The following is a 21,974-nucleotide window of genomic DNA, read 5'->3' as shown; positions in this document are numbered from 1 at the left end:
GGCCACTCCAGTGTTTCTTTTTGGTCATTCCAGTGTTTCTTTTTGGTCATTCCAGTGTTTCTTTTTGGTCATTCCAGTGTTTCTTTTTGGCCATTTCAGTGTTTCTTTTTGGCCATTTCAATGTTTCTTTTTGGTCATTCCAGTGTTTCTTTTTGGTCATTCCAGTGTTTCTTTTTGGCCACTCCAGTGTTTCTTTTTGGCCATTCCAGTGTTTCTTTTTGGCCATTTCAATGTTTCTTTTGGTCATTCCAGTGTTTCTTTTTGGTCATTCCAGTGTTTCTTTTTGGCCACTCCAGTGTTTCTTTTTGGCCATTCCAGTGTTTATTTTCGGTCATTCGAATGTTTCTTTTTGGCCATTCCAGTGTTTCTTTTTTGGTCATTGCTGTGTTTCTTGTTGGCCACTCCAGTGTTTCTTTTTGGTCATTCCAGTGTTTCTTTTTGGTCATTCCAGTGTTTCTTTTTGGCCATTCCAATGTTTCTTTTTGGTCATTCCAGTGTTTCTTTTTGGCCATTCCAGTGTTTCTTTTTGGTCATTCCAGTGTTTCTTTTTGGCCATTCCAGTGTTTCTTTTTGGCCATTCCAGTGTTTCTTTTTGGCCATTCATGTGTTTCTTTTTGGCCATTCCAGTGTTTCTTTTTGGTCATTCCAGTGTTTCTTTTTGGCCATTCCAGTGTTTCTTTTTGGCCATTCCAGGGTTTCTTTTTGGTCATTCCAGTGTTTCTTTTCGGTCATTCCAGTGTTTCTTTTTGGCCATTCCAGTGTTGCTTTTTGGCCATTCCAGTGTTGCTTTTTGGCCATTCCAGTGTTGCTTTTTGGCCATTCCAGTGTTGCTTTTTGGCCATTCCAGTGTTGCTTTTCGGTCATTCCAGTGTTTCTTTTTGGCCATTCCAGTGTTGCTTTTCGGTCATTCCAGTGTTTCTTTTCGGTCATTCCAGTGTTACTTTTTGGTCATTCCAGTGTTTATTTTTGGTCATTCCTGTGTTACTTTTTGATCATTCCAGTGTTTATTTTTGGTCATTCCAGTGTTTATTTTAGGCCACTCCAGTGTTTCTTTTTGGCCACTCCAGTGTTTCGTTTAGGCCATTCCAGTGTTTGTTTTTGGTCATTCCAGTGTTTCTTATTGGCCATTCCAGTGTTTCCTTCAGGATGGGATCTGATGGAAGGTAACTCAGCACACACCCTTACCCTTACCACCAACCCTCCAGCGAGCAGACAATGTATGTGCACCCATGCGTCGATGTGTGTGTTTCGGGGTCAATCCGTGACCCAGCAGGTAGCTAGTCCTGCATCCAGCAGCCCTACCCCGTGTCCTCCTCATTCCCCCTGTCCACTCTCTCACCACTCAATATGTGAAAGGAAACGGCACTCTGCACTTTACAGTCCCTCCCTCTACTCCCTCCCCGTCTGACTGCTAAGCCAAGTTTCATATCTGCTTCAATAATCTAATGCACTGGCTGTCTAACCGCCAGGCTCCTAACACTGTGCTTCCTATCATTGTTGGAGAGGCAGTTGGCTCTGACCCAGCCCCATGCCCTCACAGCACACAGCCATCCCAGCCCCATGTGTTGAGAGATGTGCTCTCAGGCCCCTTCACTCCACCGTGTCTGACTCTGCACAACATAGATAGGGCCTAAAGTGAGGTGCAGAGAGAGGTGAAACGCTGCAGAGCTACTTCCCCTCTGATCAGGAAGGAAGGCATTGTCCGGCCAACTATAGTCAGGGGAATGAGATGGAGAGAGAAAAATACCTTTATTGGCCCTATAGTTACATATTTAACTTCTCTGCGCTACGGATCCCTTTTACGGGATCACTTTCCTAAACCACCGCTAGAATTGCAGGGCGCCAAATGCAAAAATATTACTAAAAATATGTATAATCATGCAATCACAAGTGAAATATACCAAAACACAGCTTAGCTTGTTGTTAATCCACCTATCATGTCAGATTTTGAAAATATATTTTACAGCGAAAGAAACCCAAGCTTTTGTGAGTGTAGCTTTCAATGCTACAACAGTTAGCCCCAAATTAGCATGGTCACGAAAGTCAGAAAAGCAATCAAATGAATCGCTTACCTTTGATAATCTTCGGATGTTTCCACTCACGAGACTCCCAGTTACACAACAATTGTTATTTTTGTTCGATAAATATTACTTTTATCACAAAAAAACGCGATTTGAGTTGCTCATTATGTTGAGAAAACCAAAGCCGTGTTCCGTTCGACAAATTCCAAAAAGTATCCGTAATGGTCGTAGAAACATGTCAAATGTTTTTTTAAATCAATCCTCAGGTTGTTTTTAACAAACGTAATCGATAATATTTAATCCGGACCATAACCTATTCATTAAGAGACAAAAGGAAAATAGGGTGTCTCTCTCTCGCGCGCAGGAAATATTCAGAGGACACCTGACTACTTTTGAAAAAAATAATCGCTCATTTTTCAAAATAAAAGCCTGAAACTATGTCTAAAGCCTGGTCACAGCCTGAGGAAGCCAATGGAAAAGGAATCTGGTTGATACCCCTTTAAATGGAGGTTAGACGGGCCAGGAAACACCTTAAAAAAAAAGAAAATATCACTTCCGGGTTTTGCTTGCAGAATAAGTATTGTTATACTCACAGACAATATTTTGACAGTTTTGGAAACTTTGGAGTGTTTTCTATCCTAATCTGTAAATTATATGCATATTCTACGATCTGGGCCAGAGAAAATGTCCGTTTACGTTGGGCACGTTATTTAAAAAGTAAATAAAAACAATTCTGACCCCTAGCGCTAAGAGGTTAAAGGCACAAGCTTTACTTAATTGTAACGAACCTAAAAAGTTCAAACCATGCTCCCCTCCTCGTCCACTATACATAGAACCCACCTGAGAGAGAAGGAGAGCGATAGAGAGGGAGAGAAAGAGAGGTGTCTCGTTAGCTAGTGGCTCACCTCTCCTGTCACTAAATGCTTAGCACTGGCAATGAGACAGAGAGCGAGACGGATGGACAATAGAACAGGGCTGGCAGCCAGTGTAAGGCTCTCTTTCTGCCCTTGGTGACAAGAAGAGAGTGACACCCACTGCTTCTGAGTCACTCAGTCAATCAGTCCATCAGGGATGTCAGTCACCAGTTATCCCTCAAGGGACTACTATATCTACCTTACTATATATCTCTCTCGCTTGCTCTCTCTTTCTTTCACTCTCTCTTTTTTCTATTTCTCTCTCCAACTCTTTGTCTCCCTCACTCCCTCCACATGACAAAAATACTAGACTTTACTACAGTACTTACTATATAATTCTGTAGTAAACTGTAGTATATTGTAGAATACTATACTACACACTGTAGTATCCCTCGATCATGTGTAGTACTTACTATAGAATGGTGTAGTATACTATAGTAAATACTACAGCATTGCCATCTTTTGTTTCTTAAGTACTACATTAATGTCCGCAAAAACAGTGCAGTCCCCTATAAGTTAATGATATACTCTGCCCATTCCCCTCCCCCATACCCCATATCCCAATTTGTGCCACTCATAAGTGAGAAACATATATACCAAGTATAAATCATAATTATATTGTGTTCCCTACAGGTTTTAGAAAAGAGCAGAAGCTCTGAACTATCTGTTCAGACCCCAGTCCTACCTGCCTACCTACAGGTAGGTTATGGAAAACCTGCTCTTTTACAATTTCTCCAGTAGGTTTCTTCGAGGAGAAAGCCTCCACTTCTATGTCAAAGACAATCCAACAAAAACAGAATAAATACTATAGTAATTTATGCAAAACATATTACAGTATACTACAATCTGCAAAAACACTACATTAATTTAGTATATCTGTTTTCTTTTATTTCAGTAATTATACTATAGTTAAATGTAAATAATACAGTATACTATAGTAAATAATACAGTATTCACTGTCATGTTTTTGATAACTTTAGTCCAGTGAATACTATTCTATTTATACCATTGTGTAGTATTTTTTTTGTGTGGGTATCTTGCTACCTATCTCTGTTGTGAACCATGGATAGAAACCTCTCCTCACCTCTGTGCACCAATGAGCTCTACACACTGATACCTCACTCTCTCCTCTACTCCTCCTCCTCTCCTCCAGTCATCCACTCCACTCCTCCACCTCTACCGCTTAGCTCAGCCTCAGCTCGACAGGTCTCCCTTTCCACTGAATAGAGATTCTCAGGAGCAGAGATGCATTCATGTCATACAAAATTGTCACTCAACAAACAGCAAGGCTTAGGCTTGTCACCGAGAGCAACTGTTATGGGAGTTAATTACTTGTCAGTGTCAGTAATGATAAATGTGAATCACCACCTCTTCCTCGGCTTCAACCCAGCCATCTAAACCCTATTGTCACAGGCAACAAGCAAAGAGCACTCCGCCATTCATCTTCCCCTGCATACATGCTCTATGCAAATTATCTGGCTTTTTTTTAGAACTCTGTATTTTTTAAATATTTTTCCCTTTTTTCCTTCTCATTATTCCACTTTTGGATATCTGATTGTATTTATTTTTCCATAATCACATGCTTCCTTCCCTTCATCTCCCTTCATCTCCACCATTATGTTATCCTTCAGTCCTCTGTTTATTTCTTATGTAAGCATTCCACGGGTTGCCAGGTCTCGTTGGGTTGCCAGGTCCATTGAGGTCCCACTGTACAGTATGCCAGTATCCCCCTTGTTTTCCAATAGAAAGCATATGAATAAAAGCAAGGAGGCACATGAGACCTGTCATGACGCATAATTAAAAACAGCAGAGCCGGGGCCTTGCATTGCGGACAAAGGTGATTGACTCATTTTTATAGAAACACCTAATAGAGAAAACAGCAGCTGATTGGCAGCATGATTCTGTAGGTATTCTGATTAAATTGTCATGACCCCATGTCAGTCTCACTTCACCTTCGGAAATGTATAAATAAGATTAGGAGTCTCCCGACGGGCCCGAGTACCCCCTCTAAACCCCTCCCGTGTCGCAGGGGTTCATAGTTTGAAAGGGATGAATACATTTCCATAAAAAGAGAATGAGAGAAAGAGAGAACGAGCAGAGCGGTATTTAGATGTGCTTGACATTTCAGCGAGGAGGGAAGGTGAGGGTTGGGGCAGTAGGCATATTAATATCAGAGGCTAACAAACCATTTCAGGTCTTCTCCCTCTCTGCTAAGTGTCTAGACATACTCACCCCCCCAGAATGTCATCATTATAACAAAGAATTACCACATACCTTCTTGATCGAAATATCACGATTACACTTACCAATACCGTATGAATCAGCTGTGGATGAATGTTATGAGATTTGTTTTGGTACTACCACTGTAAAAACACTACATTGTTATCTACATGTATCATGAATACCGTGAATGTATCTCTTTAATACAGTATAAGAACTTCCTATTTCTCACAGAGGACGCTAAAGTCCCCAGCCGTCTGATATTGAGTCTGTCTGAGAGACAGAGTGGTATAATGGCTAATGGCCATGACTGAAGAACAGGGAGAAGGGTAAATGAAATGGAGAGAGAGAGAGTGAAAGAAACAAATGGCCTGTGTCTCATCCTCCCGTCGCTTTATCAGATTACTGTAAGAACCTGGCAAACTGCTACCTCCCATCCCCCCCATCCACATTGATTGAGTATGAGTAATCGATTACGGCCACTTCAGTGTTGCTTGGCTGTCCTCTGTCGGATGTTGCGGAGAGAGAGCGAGAGAGAGTCCCAACGCTAAAACAGAGACCATTACTCTCCTTCTCAGGTAATTGGATTAAAAAGAAGGGAGGAAAGAAGAGATGAGATGCAGAGACGCAGACGGTAGGACAGCTTAGGTCACCACCAGAGCTGTATAGTCTTTGATGTTCCCTGTGTCACCTTGTTCTCTCTCGCTCTCTCTCGCTCTCTCTCTCTCTTTCTTTCTCTCTCTCTCTATTTCTCTCTCTCTCACACTCACTCACTCTTTATGTCTGTCTAGGAGGAGGAGGAGGAAGAGGAGAGGGTGAAGGAGGAAGAGAGGAACGGGAGAATAGAGCCGGTGGGGAGAGCAGACTCCTGTGTGGAACACTCCCCAACGTTATCTCTGAAGTAAGTGCATTACACACCACTGTCCTCCTGGTAGGAATGGACTCACCCAACTCTCTCTCTTCCTGTAATATAACCACTTCTTATGACAGGCACACACCATATAGACTCACTCATCTTAGTATTCCATAACATTGTCGTGTCCATGAGTCAGATGTTCTATACTCAATATATACACCATTATTAAATCGTTACAGTACACTACAGATTCATTTTCCAAGACCATGTCTCCACCATCAGTGTTAACACCATCATCATCACCATCATGTGATTTTCCATGTATTATTTAACTATTATTACTGTGACTTCCTCGTACGCCCTCGCAGCTTTATTTGCAGGGCTGAAGCATCCCTCCATATTTCCAATTCATCGGGGCTAGTTTTACTGCAGAACCCACAAAGACCTGATCTTAATCACTTAATTGGAGTCTCCATTTGGGTCTTTAATCGACCTCTGGTTCCTCAGCCTGACTGTATAATGGATGGCTTCATGAGAGAAGAGGCCTAGCTGAGCCAAAGCCAATCTCTATAGGGTCTGTATCCCAAATGGCACCCTATTTCATATAATGTCCACTATGGGCATTGGTCAAAAGTAGTGCGCTACAAAGGGAATAGAGTGTCATTTGGGACTGGACCAGTGAGTGACTGCAGTAGCATCTCCCTAGCTGCTAGATATAGGCTCCATTCCCAGACCTGTCATGTTATCCTGTTGTTTTGTGTTATTCTCAATTTTTTCTGTTTCTGTTTTTATTTCACACATGCGTTCCTCCCTCCCGCTGTCCCTCTCACCCCCTGCCTCATCCATCATTGTCCCACAGTGACATGCTAAAGCTGGTAGAGGTGTCCAATGTCGGCGGGCCTCTGGGGATCCACGTTGTGCCTTTCAGTGCCACGGACAGAAGGTAAAACTGACTGCTGATCGAGGATCAGGTCCCACCTGTCCATATAACAGTATTCATTATGATCTGAAAGGCAAAACTGGTCCTAGATCAGCACTCCTACTCTGAGAAGCTAGACTTATTAGGGCCCAGCTTCCTTGTCCCAGTATGAAAAGACTACAGTACTCCTACTAGGCTAGCCCCCTGTCCCGATCTGTCCGCTGCATCCTTTTGTTCAGTTTGACGCCTCTGAAATCGCTCTCTCACTCTCTCTGTCTCTCTCTCTCTCTCTGTCCGTTCTTTCACCCGATCTCTCTCCAGCTCTGTCGCTCACGGCTGTCATTGTGAGTGACTGTGATGTCTCTTGGCCTCTTTTTTTAATCTTTCTTCTTCCTTTTGTGTTTTCAATTTCTGAAACACTTGTCCCTTACCAATGTGAGTGCTATTTTACAGCTCCAAGGAGACAATGAACATAGAAAAAAGAAAGGATGAAAGTGGAAAGCGGTTTGTTCTTGACTGGAGGCTGTATAGTCTGTGTTCTACACGTTCCTTTTATTCTGAGTTCTATGTTACGAGTTCTATCCACGGGAAACAATGGACTTCAGACGTCCGTCCTCTGGTTTGAAGGTGACTTTTTGGGGGAGAAATAAATCCTTCTAGCGACTATATCTATTTAGGCGTTTGACCCTCCTCGGTGAAGAATAGTGATGACAAGAGCATGATGCTGAATATATCAGAGTTTTTAGTTATTCACAATCAGCAGGAACTGGCCAATACAATCAAACTAAAAGAGAATTCATAACATGGGTCCTACATGTACACCAATGGATTGACACAGTGGTAGCCCCCAAGGTCACGGTAACATAAAAATGTGTCCCAAATGGCCGGTACTGCTAAAAGTAGTGCACTATATAGGGCATAGGGTGCCATTTGGGACACCAGCACACAGTAGAAGAAACACAAAGAAAAGAGGTGAAAATACTGATGAAAGAAATGATATGGGATATCATGTGGGACTTTGTCATTGAAGGTTGCTGTTGTCATTTCATTAAGATAACTCACTCAGGACTTTGATTCTATTGCCGTTCCTGAGAAACTAGCATGATGTTGTTGAACTAGAAATAGGCTTGACCTTTGAGAATTGAGCGCCGGATTCTCACAGTATACTGCCTTAGCTTTGGCTCAGAAAAGAAAGAGAGAACGATGAAATATCGATATTAGATATTGTAAATATAATAAACAATATGATTAAATGACTATAAACGTCAATGATTTTGATATTGGATAAACCCTCCTGACAAACTAGCTTAAATTGTTTGTTTTCTGCTTCAAAGTAGTCCTTTGACTTTGGCCTTTAGAAATGGCCACTGTCTATCACTGTTGTAACATATTATTCCGTATGGGCCCATGCATACTGTTTCCTCATCAGCTCCTTCAATTATGTCCCAAACTAGATAACGTGACAAAGACTGGTTAGTCAGATGATGTTAATGGACTGCTCAGCTCTTCCTCCAGGACGTCAGGCGTTAGCTGCCGAGGGCTGTCTCATTACCGTCCAGACGAGCAGGGTCAGACTTCCGGCCCAGACGGAACACTCAAAGTGTCTGCTGTCACAGCGATGCTAGCACAGCAGCCACTGGTTCTTTGCAGCTGCAGGGGAGAGAGGGACTTGGATAGAGGAGAGACACACACTCTCTCTCTCTCTCTCTCTCTCGTGCAGATGCGACACCGCCACCATTTCAATAATGAGATCTCCTTCTGTGACCACTGTGAACTGTAAACAAGACGCAGACATAATTGCGCTGCGTAAATGGATTCTGATTGCATTATTATTCAATTAAAGTCAGTAGATGGGAACAGGTGGTCTCTGTCGCTCAGTCTCCTCAGCTCAACTCCTCAACTCTCTCTCAATCAACATGCAAAGCGTCTGCATATGAGCAGATGAAGGGATGGACTTAGTATTCCACAAGTCTCTCTAACAGACTCGCCTGTAGAGTTGTACAATTCTGATAACTTATATTTTTGAAGTCCCAGATTTTCCAGAAATCCAGGCTGAAATATTCCTGTAGGGAATAAGCAGGACGTCTGGGAATTACTGAAAGTTAATGTACTGATGGAAGACTCAATACATCTTAAATAATACCTACTAGTTTGAATGGAGTGAGTGTTGAGCATCTTAGCAAATGTCCAGTAGCATATGAGACAGACAGATGTGAAAGTGTGCTAATGCATTTATCATTAAGAATGAGGGCACCTTTATTAATGGTGATCAAATCACTAAAAAGCCCAATTGTATGCCCAATCATGAGACACTGTACTGAATACAGATTACTAATCAGCATCAGCTCCATCTGGGTTCATTATAAAGCCCTTGAACTCCAGTAAAACTCTGATCTAAGATCAGTTGCTACACTAGATAGGCTGCATCTCAAACACTTCCCTATGAGCCCTGGTCAAAAGTAGTCCATTAGAAAGGTGCCTTTTGGGATGCATCCATTGTCTAGCTTCCACACCACCTCGCTAGTCTATAATGACTCTATGGTTCTCTCCCCACCACTCTTATCAGCCAATTTATGAAGCCTCAGCCTGCTTAGTCTGCTCGTCGGCAGTGTGAGTGGACAAAGGCCTTTTGTACCACATAATTCTGACTTAGTAATGTGCCATTTACCCCCATTGAGGAGAGAGATGAGTTTGTGGTGGTGAGTGAGCATGCCCATGTTATACAGCCAATTAAACTAATGAGCTGAGGCGGCTGGTGGCCGCAGCGTGCCCCTTTCGGCTGAAACGCTAAACAGCTCCGTGAATTTAGCCTCGCTCGCCTGGAAGAAAATCACTTTTTTTTCTTCTTCTTTGCGATTTACCGGGTTGTTGTTTATGTTTACGTATCTAATAAAGTACTGAGAAAGTAGTATGTTTTTCACCTCCTACTGTCCTTGTCTACTTATGTAACCCCCCCCCCTCTGGCCCTATCAGAAATCCCATCCAAAATGTCAATCAGAAATAAATCCCACTTAATATTCAATCTCGTTTCACTCCCTAAAGAAGTTTTTACCTTACTTGAGTCTCAGGAGCCTTAAAGTCTTAAGACTTCCCATCAGAAGTGGCAACAACAGTCTGAGTGCAGACAGTACACCTGCAGCTTCTCCTGGTCCTTTGAAACAGGAGTTAGGGTTTTGCTGTCTGTGCGTCTCTCAGATCTCTTTACACGTCTGTGGTAGCGCGGTGATTCGGAGGGCGAGAGAGAGCTAAAACCCCAAGCTGCTTTCTGATGTATTTATTTACTGCATCAGGGTTTGAAGGTAAAGGTTGTGGAGCTTGGAGGGGATTGCTGAGACGGCAGGCTGTGCATTTGTGTGTGTGTGTGTGTGTGTGTGTGTGTGTGTGTGTGTGTGTGTGTGTGTGTGTGTGTGTGTGTGTGTGTGTGTGTGTGTGTGTGTGTGTGTGTGTGTGTGTGTGTGTGTGTGTGTGTGTGTGTGTGTGTGTGTGTGTGTGCACGTGTATTTATAACAATGCTGCCTGCTCACTTTTTAAGCCCTGGCTAAGCGAAGGTAGACGACAGACAGACAGCGGAGCGTCACTGAAGCCATAAGACCTTCACTAGTGTGAAGCCCAGGATTATCACTTAGATGTCCTTCACAGGGAGAAGGGAAGGGGACAGCTCAATATTACACACCACAGCATTTCTGGGAAGAGAGAACATAGTATATGTCAACCTGCCTCATCCTGGCTAAAGTTTTGTGAGTTAGTTTTGGTGTCACTAATCTCATCTGATTTATGATATTGATTTGGAGATACTGAGGAAGGTATATTATGAAGATCCCTTGACAAAGTTACTATGCAGTGGTTCTACAGTAATAGTTACTATTCAGTGTTTCTACAGTAATAGTTACTATTCAGTGTTTCTACAGTAATAGTTATTAGTCAGTGTTTCTACAATAATATGTACTATGCTGTGTTTCTACAGTAATAGTTACTATTCAGTGTTTCTACAGTAATAGGTACTATTCAGTGTTTCTACAGTAATAGTTATTAGTCAGTGTTTCTACAGTAATATGTACTATGCTGTGTTTCTACAGCAATAGTTATTATTCAGTGTTTCTACAGTAATATTTACTATTGTGTTTCTACAGTAATATTTAGCAATTCACTACACACGCAATAAAATCTGCTAAACACGCGTATGTGACCAATACAATTTCATTTCATTTCATTTAATAGTTACTATTCAGTGTTTCTAGAGTAATAGTTACTAATCAGTGTTTCTAGAGTAATAGTTACTAGTCCGTGGTTCTACAGTAATAGTTACTAGTCTGTTTTTACAGTAATAGTTACTAGTAAGTGGTTCTACAGTAATAGTAACTAGTCAGTGGTTCTACAGTAATAGTTACTAGTAAGTGGTTCTACAGTAATAGTTACTAGTCAGTGGTTCTACAGTAATAGTTACTAGTAACTGGTTCTACAGTAATAGTTACTAGTCAGTGGTTCTACAGTAATAGTTACTAGTCGGTGGTTCTACAGTAATAGTTACTAGTCGTGGTTATAATAGTTACTAGTCAGTGGTTCTACCGTAATAGGTACTAGTCAGTGGTTCTACAGTATTAGGTACTAGGCAGTGGTTCTACAATAATAGTTACATGTCAGTGGTTCTACAGTAATAGTTACTAGTCAGTGGTTCTAATAGTAACTATTCAGTGGTTCTACAGTAATAGTTACTAGTCAGTGGTTCTACAGTAATAGTTACTAGTCAGTGGTTCTAATAGTAACTATTCAATGGTTCTACAGTAATAGTTACTATTCAGTGGTTCTAATAGTAACTAGTCAATGGTTCTACAGTAATAGTTACTAGTCAGTGGTTCTAATATTAACTATTAAGTGGTTCTACAGTAATAGTTACTAGTCAGTGGTTCTACAGTAATAGTTACTATTCAGTGGTTCTAATAGTAACTAGTCAATGGTTCTACAGTAATAGTTACTAGTCAGTGGTTCTACAGTATTAGGTACTAGGCAGTGGTTCTACAATAATAGTTACATATCAGTGGTTCTACAGTAATAGTTACTAGTCAGTGGTTCTAATAGTAACTATTCAGTGGTTCTACAGTAATAGTTACTAGTCAGTGGTTCTACAGTAATAGTTACTATTCAGTGGTTCTAATAGTAACTAGTCAATGGTTCTACAGTAATAGTTACTAGTCAGTGGTTCTACAGTAATAGTTACTAGTCAGTGGTTCTACAGTATTAGGTACTAGTCAGTGGTTCTAATAGTAACTAGTCAGTGGTTCTACAGTAATAGTTACTATTCAGTGGTTCTACAGTATTAGGTACTAGTCAGTGGTTCTAATAGTAACTAGTCAATGGTTCTACAGTAATAGTTACTAGTCAGTGGTTCTACAGTAATAGTTACTAGTCAGTGGTTCTAATAGTAACTAGTCAGTGGTTCTACAGTAATAGTTACTAGTCAGTGGTTCCACAGTAATAGTTACTAGTCAGTGGTTCTAATAGTAACTAGTCAGTGGTTCTACAGTAATAGTTACTAGTCAGTGGTTCTACAGTAATAGTTACTAGTCAGTGGTTCTAATAGTAACTAGTCAATGGTTCTACAGTAATAGTTACTAGTCAGTGGTTCTACAGTAATAGTTACTAGTCAGTGGTTCTAATAGTAACTAGTCAGTGGTTCTACAGTAATAGTAACTAGTCAGTGGTTCTACAGTAATAGTTACCTGTCAGTGGTTCTACAGTAATTGCGTGTTCTATGCATTTCTTCACAACCCGTCTTTTTACATTCCATTACTTATCGTTCTGTCTCTTTTGACTTTGGATGCAGAGGACAATTACTAGTTGTGTGGGTTAAATGGATAAGAATTGTTGTGTGAAAAGTCTTGCGCTTGGTGTGTATGAAGTGTGTGTACTATAACGTGTGGTTTGACCTGGTCTGTAGAGTGTGTTATATGTGTGTGTGGAGTAAGTTCAAAGTCTGTAAGGTGTGCGTAACGCATTTGTGTGTGTGTAACGTGTGTACCGTTGTTCTAGGACCCTTGGGTTGTTAGTGAAGCGTCTGGAGCGCGGGGGCAAGGCGGAGCAGGAAGGTCTGTTCCAGGAGAACGACTGTGTCGTCAAGATTAATAACGGGGATCTGAGGAACATCCGATTTGAACAGTAAGCCCCCCCCTCGACCTCGCCTCTGTCTTGACCTACAGAGATGGGGCATATTCAACATTTACCTGACATTACCTCTTAACTTTCTGTAACCTATCTTTCATAAGCTTTTTACTCTCTGCCTCTGTCTCTTCCTTTCTCTCTCCTAAATGTACAGCAATACATTGTATTTAGGCATTATGAGTCAGATACAGACTATTTGAAATGTGAGAGTTGTGCCCTCAGTGATTCTCCATAAACTCCTTATGGTGACCTATAGTTCGTGATGAGAGCCTCTACCCCTCTGACCTAATCAACCTTAATATACCTTAGCGCCTCTACCCCTCTGACCTTACCAACCTTAATATACCTTAGCACCCCTACCCCTCTGACCTTACCATCCTTAATATACCTTAGAGCCTCTACCCCTCTGACCTTAACAACCTTAATATACCTTAGAGCCTCTACCCCTCTGACCTTACCAACCTTAACATACCTTAGAGCCTCTACCCCTCTGACCTTACCAACCTTAATATACCTTAGAGCCTCTACCCCTCTGACCCTACCAACCTTAATATACCTTAGCGTTTCTACCCCTCTGACCCTACCAACCTTAATATACCTTAGAGCCTCTACCCCTCTGACCGTACCAACCTTAATATACCTTAGCGCCTCTACCCCTCTGGCCTTACCAACCTTAATATACCTTAGCGTTTCTACCCCTCTGACCCTACCAACCTTAATATACCTTAGAGCCTCTACCCCTCTGACCTTACCAACCTTAATATACCTTAGCGCCTCTACCCCTCTGACCTTACCAACCTTAATATACCTTAGCGCCCCTACCCCTCTGACCTTACCAACCTTAATATACCTTAGAGCCTCTACCCCTCTGACCTTACCAACCTTAATATACCTTAGCGTTTCTACCCCTCTGACCCTACCAACCTTAATATACCTTAGAGCCTCTACCCCTCTGACCTTACCAACCTTAATATACCTTAGCGCCTCTACCCCTCTGACCTTACCAACCTTAATATACCTTAGCGTTTCTACCCCTCTGACCCTACCAACCTTAATATACCTTAGAGCCTCTACCCCTCTGACCTTACCAACCTTAATATACCTTAGCGCCCCTACCCCTCTGACCTTACCAACCTTAATATACCTTAGAGCCTCTACCCCTCTGACCCTACCAACCTTAATATACCTTAGAGACTCTACCCCTCTGACCTTACCAACCTTAAAATACCTTAGCACCTCTACCCCTCTGACCTTACCAACCTTAATATACCTTAGCGCCCCTACCCCTCTGACCTTACCAACCTTAATATACCTTAGAGCCTCTACCCCTCTGACCTTACCAGCCTTAATATACCTTAGCGCCTCTACCCCTCTGACCTTACCAACCTTAATATACCTTAGCGCCCCTACCCCTCTGACCTTACCAACCTTAATAATCCTTAGAGCCTCTACCCCTCTGACCCTACCAACCTTAATATACCTTAGAGCCTCTACCCCTCTGACCTTACCAACCTTAATATACCTTAGCGCCCCTACCCCTCTGACCTTACCAACCTTAATATACCTTAGAGCCTTTACCCCTCTGACCTTACCAACCTTAATATACCTTAGCGCCTCTACCCCTCTGACCTTACCAACCTTAATATACCTTAGCGCCCCTACCCCTCTGACCTTACCAACCTTAATATACCTTAGAGCCTCTACCCCTCTGACCTTACCAACCTTAATATACCTTAGCGTTTCTACCCCTCTGACCCTACCAACCTTAATATACCTTAGAGCCTCTACCCCTCTGACCTTACCAACCTTAATATACCTTAGCGCCTCTACCCCTCTGACCTTATCAACCTTAATATACCTTAGCGTTTCTACCCCTCTGACCCTACCAACCTTAATATACCTTAGAGCCTCTACCCCTCTGACCTTACCAACCTTAATATACCTTAGCGCCCCTACCCCTCTGACCTTACCAACCGTAATATACCTTAGCACCCCTACCCCTCTGACCTTACCAACCTTAATAATCCTTAGAGCCTCTACCCCTCTGACCCTACCAACCTTAATATACCTTAGAGCCTCTACCCCTCTGACCTTACCAACCTTAATATACCTTAGCGCCCCTACCCCTCTGACCTTACCAACCTTAATATACCTTAGCGCCTCTACCCCTCTGACCTTACCAACCTTAATATACCTTAGCGCCCCTACCCCTCTGACCTTACCAACCTTAATAATCCTTAGAGCCTCTACCCCTCTGACCCTACCAACCTTAATATACCTTAGAGCCTCTACCCCTCTGACCTTACCAACCTTAATATACCTTAGCGCCCCTACCCCTCTGACCTTACCAACCTTAATATACCTTAGAGCCTTTACCCCTCTGACCTTACCAACCTTAATATACCTTAGCGCCTCTACCCCTCTGACCTTACCAACCTTAATATACCTTAGCGCCCCTACCCCTCTGACCTTACCAACCTTAATATACCTTAGAGCCTCTACCCCTCTGACCTTACCAACCTTAATATACCTTAGAGTCTCTACCCCTCTGACCCTACCAACCTTAATATACCTTAGAGCCTCTACCCCTCTGACCTTAACAACCTTAATATACCTTAGCGCCTCTACCCCTCTGACCTTACCAACCTTAATATACCTTAGCGCCCCTACCCCTCTGACCTTACCAACCATAATACACCTTAGAGCCTCTACCCCTCTGACCCTACCAACCTTAATATACCTTAGCGCCCCTACCCCTCTGACCTTACCAACCGTAATATACCTTAGCACCCCTACCCCTCTGACCTTACCAACCTTAATATACCTTAGCGCCCCTACCCCTCTGACCTTACCAACCTTAATAATCCTTAGAGCCTCTACCCCTCTGACCCTACCAACCTTAATATACCTTAGAGCCTCTACCCCTCTGACCTTACCAACCTTAATATACCTTAGCGCCCCTACCCCTCTGACCTTACCAACCTTAATATACCTTAGAGCCTTTACCCCTCTGACCTTACCAACCTTAATATACCTTAGCGCCTCTACCCCTCTGACCTTACCAACCTTAATATACCTTAGCGCCCCTACCCCTCTGACCTTACCAACCTTAATATACCTTAGAGCCTCTACCCCTCTGACCTTACCAACCTTAATATACCTTAGAGCCTCTACCCCTCTGACCCTACCAACCTTAATATACCTTAGAGCCTCTACCCCTCTGACCTTAACAACCTTAACATACCTTAGCGCCTCTACCCCTCTGACCTTACCAACCTTAATATACCTTAGCGCCCCTACCCCTCTGACCTTACCAACCATAATACACCTTAGCGCCCCTACCCCTCTGACCTTACCAACCTTAATATACCTTCTTGTTAATTCAGCCACGGTGTCAGATTTCAAAAAGGCTTTACCGTGAAAGCAAACCATGCGATTATCTAAGGATAGCACCCCATCAAACAAACACAGACAATCATATTTCATCCCGCCAGGCGCGACACAAAACTCAGAAATAACGATATAATTCATGCCCTACCTTTGAAGAGCTTCTTCTGTAGGCACTCCAATATGTTCCATAAACATCACAAATGGTCCTTTTGTTCGATTAATTCCGTCGTTATATCTCCAAAATGTCAATTTATTTGGCGCGTTTGATCCAGAAAAACACCGGTTCCAACTCGCGCAACGTGACTACAAAATATATGAAGTTACCTGTAATCTTTGTCCAAACATTTCAAACAACTTTCCTAATACAACTTTAGGTATTTTTTTACGTAAATAATCGATCAAATTTAAGATGGGATAAACTGCGTTCAATAGCGGATAAAAACAAAGTGGAGCGAGCATTTAGGTCGTGCGCCCCAACCACAACAGTACACTAGACTCGACCCTCGTTCTGAACAGCCCTACTTCTTCATTACACAAAGAAAAAACATCAACCAATTTCTAAAGACTGCTGAAATCCAGATAGGAACTGCAAGCAAGTGCCTTAGAAATACAGATCCACATAGAAAACTCATTGAAAACACTGTCACCTCAAACCATCCTGGATGGTTTGTCCTCTGGGTTTCGCCTGCCAAATAAGTTATGTTATGCTCACAGACATCATTCAAACAGTTTTAGAAACTTCAAAGTGTTTTCTATCCAAATCCACTAATAATATGCATATCCTAGCTTCTGGGCCTGAGTAGCATACAGTTTACTTTGTGCACGCTTTTCATCCGGAGGTGAAAATTCCGCCCCCTAGCCTAGTGAGGTTAATATACCTTAGCGCCCGAGCCTCACCTTCCTCTGTTCTATTGATTTATTGCTACTTTTCATTTCCTAAAGTGGATTGAAGATACAAGGCCATCGCAACATGGAGCTAGGAGGGGACACACACACTAACACAGCTCTAGAGTCATATTGGTGCTGTCTTTTCCAGAGATGAGTAATATATTGCATTTTGTCCATACCCTGACCCAAAGCAAACATGTAGAAGGAGGTTGCCCTGACTGATATCCTCCCCATTAGGAAGAGCTCCTGCCTGGTTTAGTGCTGGCTAGGATGGAGCTTTCAGGATTCCCAATTAGCTGTCTTAGGGTGAGGCCCGAAGGGGTGTCTGTTGATGTGGTAGGGTCTGCCTGGCTATAAGCTATACAGAGAGTACATGTGGAGGGGTCACTACATGTAGGTTGTTTTAATGAATACACTGGTCATCAAACATACAGTACCTTCCCCTTATGGCCTAGTTCAGTTCGCTTGTGTTCTGTTAGATTATATCTTTATAATAAAGCATTTTCACATTTTCTAAATACACTTTGTGACCAAGTTTGGCAACAGTTATAACCTGGTCCAGCCTTCAAAACTCAAAACTGTTGTACTTACTTAGCTAGCTACATTGTTCATTCATTCATCTAGACTTGGCAAGCCACTGAAGTGTTTGGCAATAGTAAATATTGTGCTTGACTTTTCATTGGTAAACATCCACACTACCTCCCTGGCCTCTCTGCCGTGAAAGAGGTGTATGTGTACTTTGCAAACCAAATCCACAAGGGAGAAATGTTTTGTATCGCTCCGCATACACATGGCTCACAGCTCTCACCGGCAGTCACAAACGTGACCACACCGCACCACAATATGATTCTAGTGGCGAAGTAAATCACTTTTTACAATCTCTCTCTCTCTACTCTCCTTGATTGTGCACTGCACCGTACGGAGATAATTCCAAGTGATATTATAATCTTATTGGATTGTTTTGCATGGATAAATATTTAGAAGCGGTTAATCTAACTAAATGTAATGATGCATTGATGGGGTAATTTATTATTCAATCAGAAAGCTGAGCTGCTGTCTCCTCATCGTCTGATTACTGGAGTGTCACTGTGCCTCTCATTACCCACCGTAGGCTGCTGCAGTTCACATGATTTGAGGGAGAAATTAACATAAGAATGAAGGACCAAATCCCAAAGAAGTGTCTCGGCACACTCCGCTCCGCACTGAGGTGAAAGAGCTCCAAATGAAGTGCTGTTTATAACGGCGGAAGCGGCTTAGCGATTGTCAATAACTCATTTGGACGGGTTCAATGCGGTATCATGGGCGTGATAATGGAGAGGCTGAGAACGCGAGGGGGGATTGTTGGCTATCACATCATCCTTTGCTACGCTACTCACATACACACGCACGCGCACAAACACACACACACACACCCTCTGAAGGCCCTTATCCTCTTATGCCGTGGGACCGATGGGGCTGCTCCAGGCCAGACTATCTATATGCTAAGTGGCGTCTGAGCTCAGGACAAAACAATGCCGCATCAGAGCGAGAAAAAAAAGTGTCTTTTCTTATTTGGTTCCAAACTAATACAGGAGTTTGTCCATTCTGTATAAAGTACAAGTCTTTGTATGTGTGGCGACTTTGTTGTGTTTACTGCACGTCGCCCATCATCATCTTCCTTGTTGTTTTATCATTTTACTGTCTAGTGAACAGTGGCCTCACCCATAAACCCTTTCCATACACAAACACACACAATTATTTGATAGATATTTGGATGTATAATGTTGACTGGCTGAATCTCATTGTGGTTCAACGTCTCACCCTTCCAATGCTGAGTCTGAGCTCATCCTCCTCCTGAGACTATGCTGCCATTTACACAGCACATACAGTGTCTAGCTAATGGAATCTCTGAATTAGCTTCTTCTCCAGTGCTTCGCTACTATTAGCCTATGGTTATCCACGTTGACCTGTTGACCTCTCCTCTTCACTTCTGTGTAGCCTCTCTCTCTTTATCAATAAGCTGCCATGTCACACTGTACATGACCTTTTATCAAGCTATAGCTAATGGAATGATTTGTATGCTGCCTCTTCTTCACTTCTCTTCTTGACCTCTCTCTATCTGTTTTAGTACACTGATAAAAGTGCATTAGCTCATGTTCTTATCATGCCCTCGCTAATGTAATGCTGTGTGTTGCTGACTCCTTTCCTCTCTACTCCAGAGCCCAGAACATGTTCAGGCAGGCCATGCGTTCTCCTGTCATTCTGTTCCATGTGGTCCCAGCCTCCATGAAGAGCCAGTATGAGCAGCTCTCCCAGGAGGAGCTTAGCCCCCCATGTCCGAGGGGGGAGAGGGGTAACCGGGGAAGCTTCACCTCCAGCCAGGCCTCGGACCCCCAGGCCCAGCAGCCCGGGGAAAGGGGTAGTCTGGTGGTCCACGGGGGGGTGGGGTTGGACCACAACCCACAGAGGATGTCCTCCAGGTCAAGACCACACCCCATTCCCATCCCCAACATCAAACACCAGAACCATGGTCCTCTACCACAGCGTGTACCAGACCAGCGCTTCTCCACCTCGCTACCTCACAGCGGAAGCAACAACGTCTCCTCTGCCCCCTCTCCATCCCTGCAGAGGAAAGTCAGTGCCAACCCTACTGCAGGCTACTTCAAGAAAACAGGCCGGAGACTTAACATCCAGCTGAAGAAAGGTAAACACATGCAGGCATGCAGAATGCACACACGAACACAAACACAAACACACACACAAACAACCAAACACTATTATTGTGAAACTACAAATATTATTTTTGGGGGTATATTCATAGGGCTTTCAAAGGTCCTTTAATTCACTTCAATAAGAGGTGATATCTCTCAAGTGTCCGTTCTTATCCTAGCTACAGTTGAGATGAGTGTTGTGTAACTAATACTGTTAGAGACTTCAAAGTGTTGATATTTCATTGTGAAGGACTGTATCCAGCACTGCTCCACTAACTCACGTACAGGCCCAAATCTCATTTGTTCTGCATCACAGCAGCATCTTAGCTGCACACAACACTGGGGAGGAGAGCACTAGGGATACACATGCACACACACATACACACACGTACACACCTACACACACACACACACACACACACACACAACACACACACACACACACACACACACACACACACACACACACACACACACACACACACACACACACACACACACACACACACACACACACACACACACACACACACACACACACACATACACTCACACACTCCAAGAACCGTTTTGTCCTCCTTTGAGTGTGACAGACTTCAAAAGGTGGATGGTAGAATGAGGTATGCTGAATGCTGCTTACAAACGTCACTTCAAATCTCTCTCTCGCTCTCTCCCCGTCTTTCTCTCCCTCTCCTATTTCTCCATGTCACTCACTCACTCTTCCTTTCTTTGTTTTGGCACGTTGTTCTGCCCTAATGCCATTATCAGACTTTTCTCAGCATGTTAAAAGAAAAGGGTGAAATTAGCCCTCTCAGTCGGTGCTTGCATTCAATTCTATTAGCATTCACAGTTGGAGAAGCAAGCCGTAAAGATGCAGTTAACTACAACAGGCAGGGCACAACTGTGTGAGATATTCACAGGCCTCTGTAGCAGAAAAGCAAACCAGAAAGGTCTATTATGTCCAACACACACACACACACACACACACACACACACACACACACACACACACACACACACACACACACACACACACACACACACACACACACACACACACACACACACACACACACACACACACACACACACACAGTCAGTACAGGCTGTCTGATGAAGCAGATGTTGAGCGTTGAAAGGTTTCACGGGGCATAGAGAAAAAGCTTCAGGGAATACTGCCGCACGGCGAGGGCAGCAGGAGGCTTAGGCTAAAAGCAGCATGCTCTCTGGGAGCCGCCATCTCATATCGCTGCAATATATGTTCACAGAAATCCCCACCGTAAACAGCGGATTTGAAGGGGTTTTGTACGTGGCAATGTTACGTGGGTTTAATTCCTTGCTTATTACTGTGAGGGTTAGATGATGAATTCGACCTGCTGCTGCACCCTCTCTACACACACAGGGCCTAGTGCGCATGCACGCACGCACGCACACACACACACACCAAAATGACTGCCCAGTGTCAGTAGTTTGGTTTATTTGTTGGGTTTAGTCCAGAGAAAGCCCAGTGCCAGGAGTTTGGTTTATTTGTTGGGTTTAGTCCAGAGAAAGCCCAGTGCCAGGAGTTTGGTTTATTTGTTGGGTTTAGTCCAGAGAAAGCCCAGTGCCAGGAATTTGGTTTATTTGTTGGGTTTAGTCCAGAGAAAGCCCAGTGCCAGGAGTTTGGTTTATTTGTTGGGTTTAATCCAGAGAAAGCCCAGTGCCAGGAGTTTGGTTTATTTGTTGGGTTTAGTCCAGAGAAAGCCCAGTGCCAGGAGTTTGGTTTATTTGTTGGGTTTAGTCCAGAGAAAGCCTAGTGCCAGGAGTTTGATTTATTTGTTGGGTTTAGTCCAGAGAAAGCCCAGTGCCAGGGATTTGGTTTATTTGTTGGGTTTAGTCCAGAGAAAGCCCAGTGCCAGGAGTTTGGTTTATTTGTTGGGT

The 21,974-nt window shown here is 43.1% G+C and overlaps 1 protein-coding gene and 1 non-coding gene across 5 annotated transcripts in view; both read left to right on the top strand.

Moving 5' to 3' along the window:
* The window catches only part of LOC129822851 (partitioning defective 3 homolog), a 568,315-nt gene that overhangs the window by 266,826 nt on the left and 279,515 nt on the right, over positions 1-21,974 (top strand). For 2 of the 4 annotated variants that reach the window (XM_055881305.1, XM_055881306.1), the window contains exons 6-10: positions 3,569-3,634; positions 5,947-6,056; positions 6,871-6,954; positions 12,958-13,083; positions 19,563-20,047. In XM_055881305.1, coding sequence (XP_055737280.1) covers positions 3,569-3,634; positions 5,947-6,056; positions 6,871-6,954; positions 12,958-13,083; positions 19,563-20,047 — 871 coding nt within the window. The remainder of the gene's footprint in view (positions 1-3,568; positions 3,635-5,946; positions 6,057-6,870; positions 6,955-12,957; positions 13,084-19,562; positions 20,048-21,974) is intronic. The other 2 variants (XM_055881307.1, XM_055881308.1) reach the window with 1 other exon arrangement.
* Positions 3,645-3,699, top strand: LOC129823394 (U7 small nuclear RNA). Its single transcript, XR_008754634.1, has one exon. It is a non-coding gene; the product is annotated as a U7 small nuclear RNA (small nuclear RNA).

This window comes from Salvelinus fontinalis, chromosome 25 (assembly GCF_029448725.1).
Source record: "Salvelinus fontinalis isolate EN_2023a chromosome 25, ASM2944872v1, whole genome shotgun sequence".
NCBI classification, from domain to species: Eukaryota; Metazoa; Chordata; class Actinopteri; order Salmoniformes; family Salmonidae; genus Salvelinus; species Salvelinus fontinalis.
Note: the sequence above shows the minus strand (reverse complement) of the source record. Positions and strands in the feature narration are given on the sequence as shown.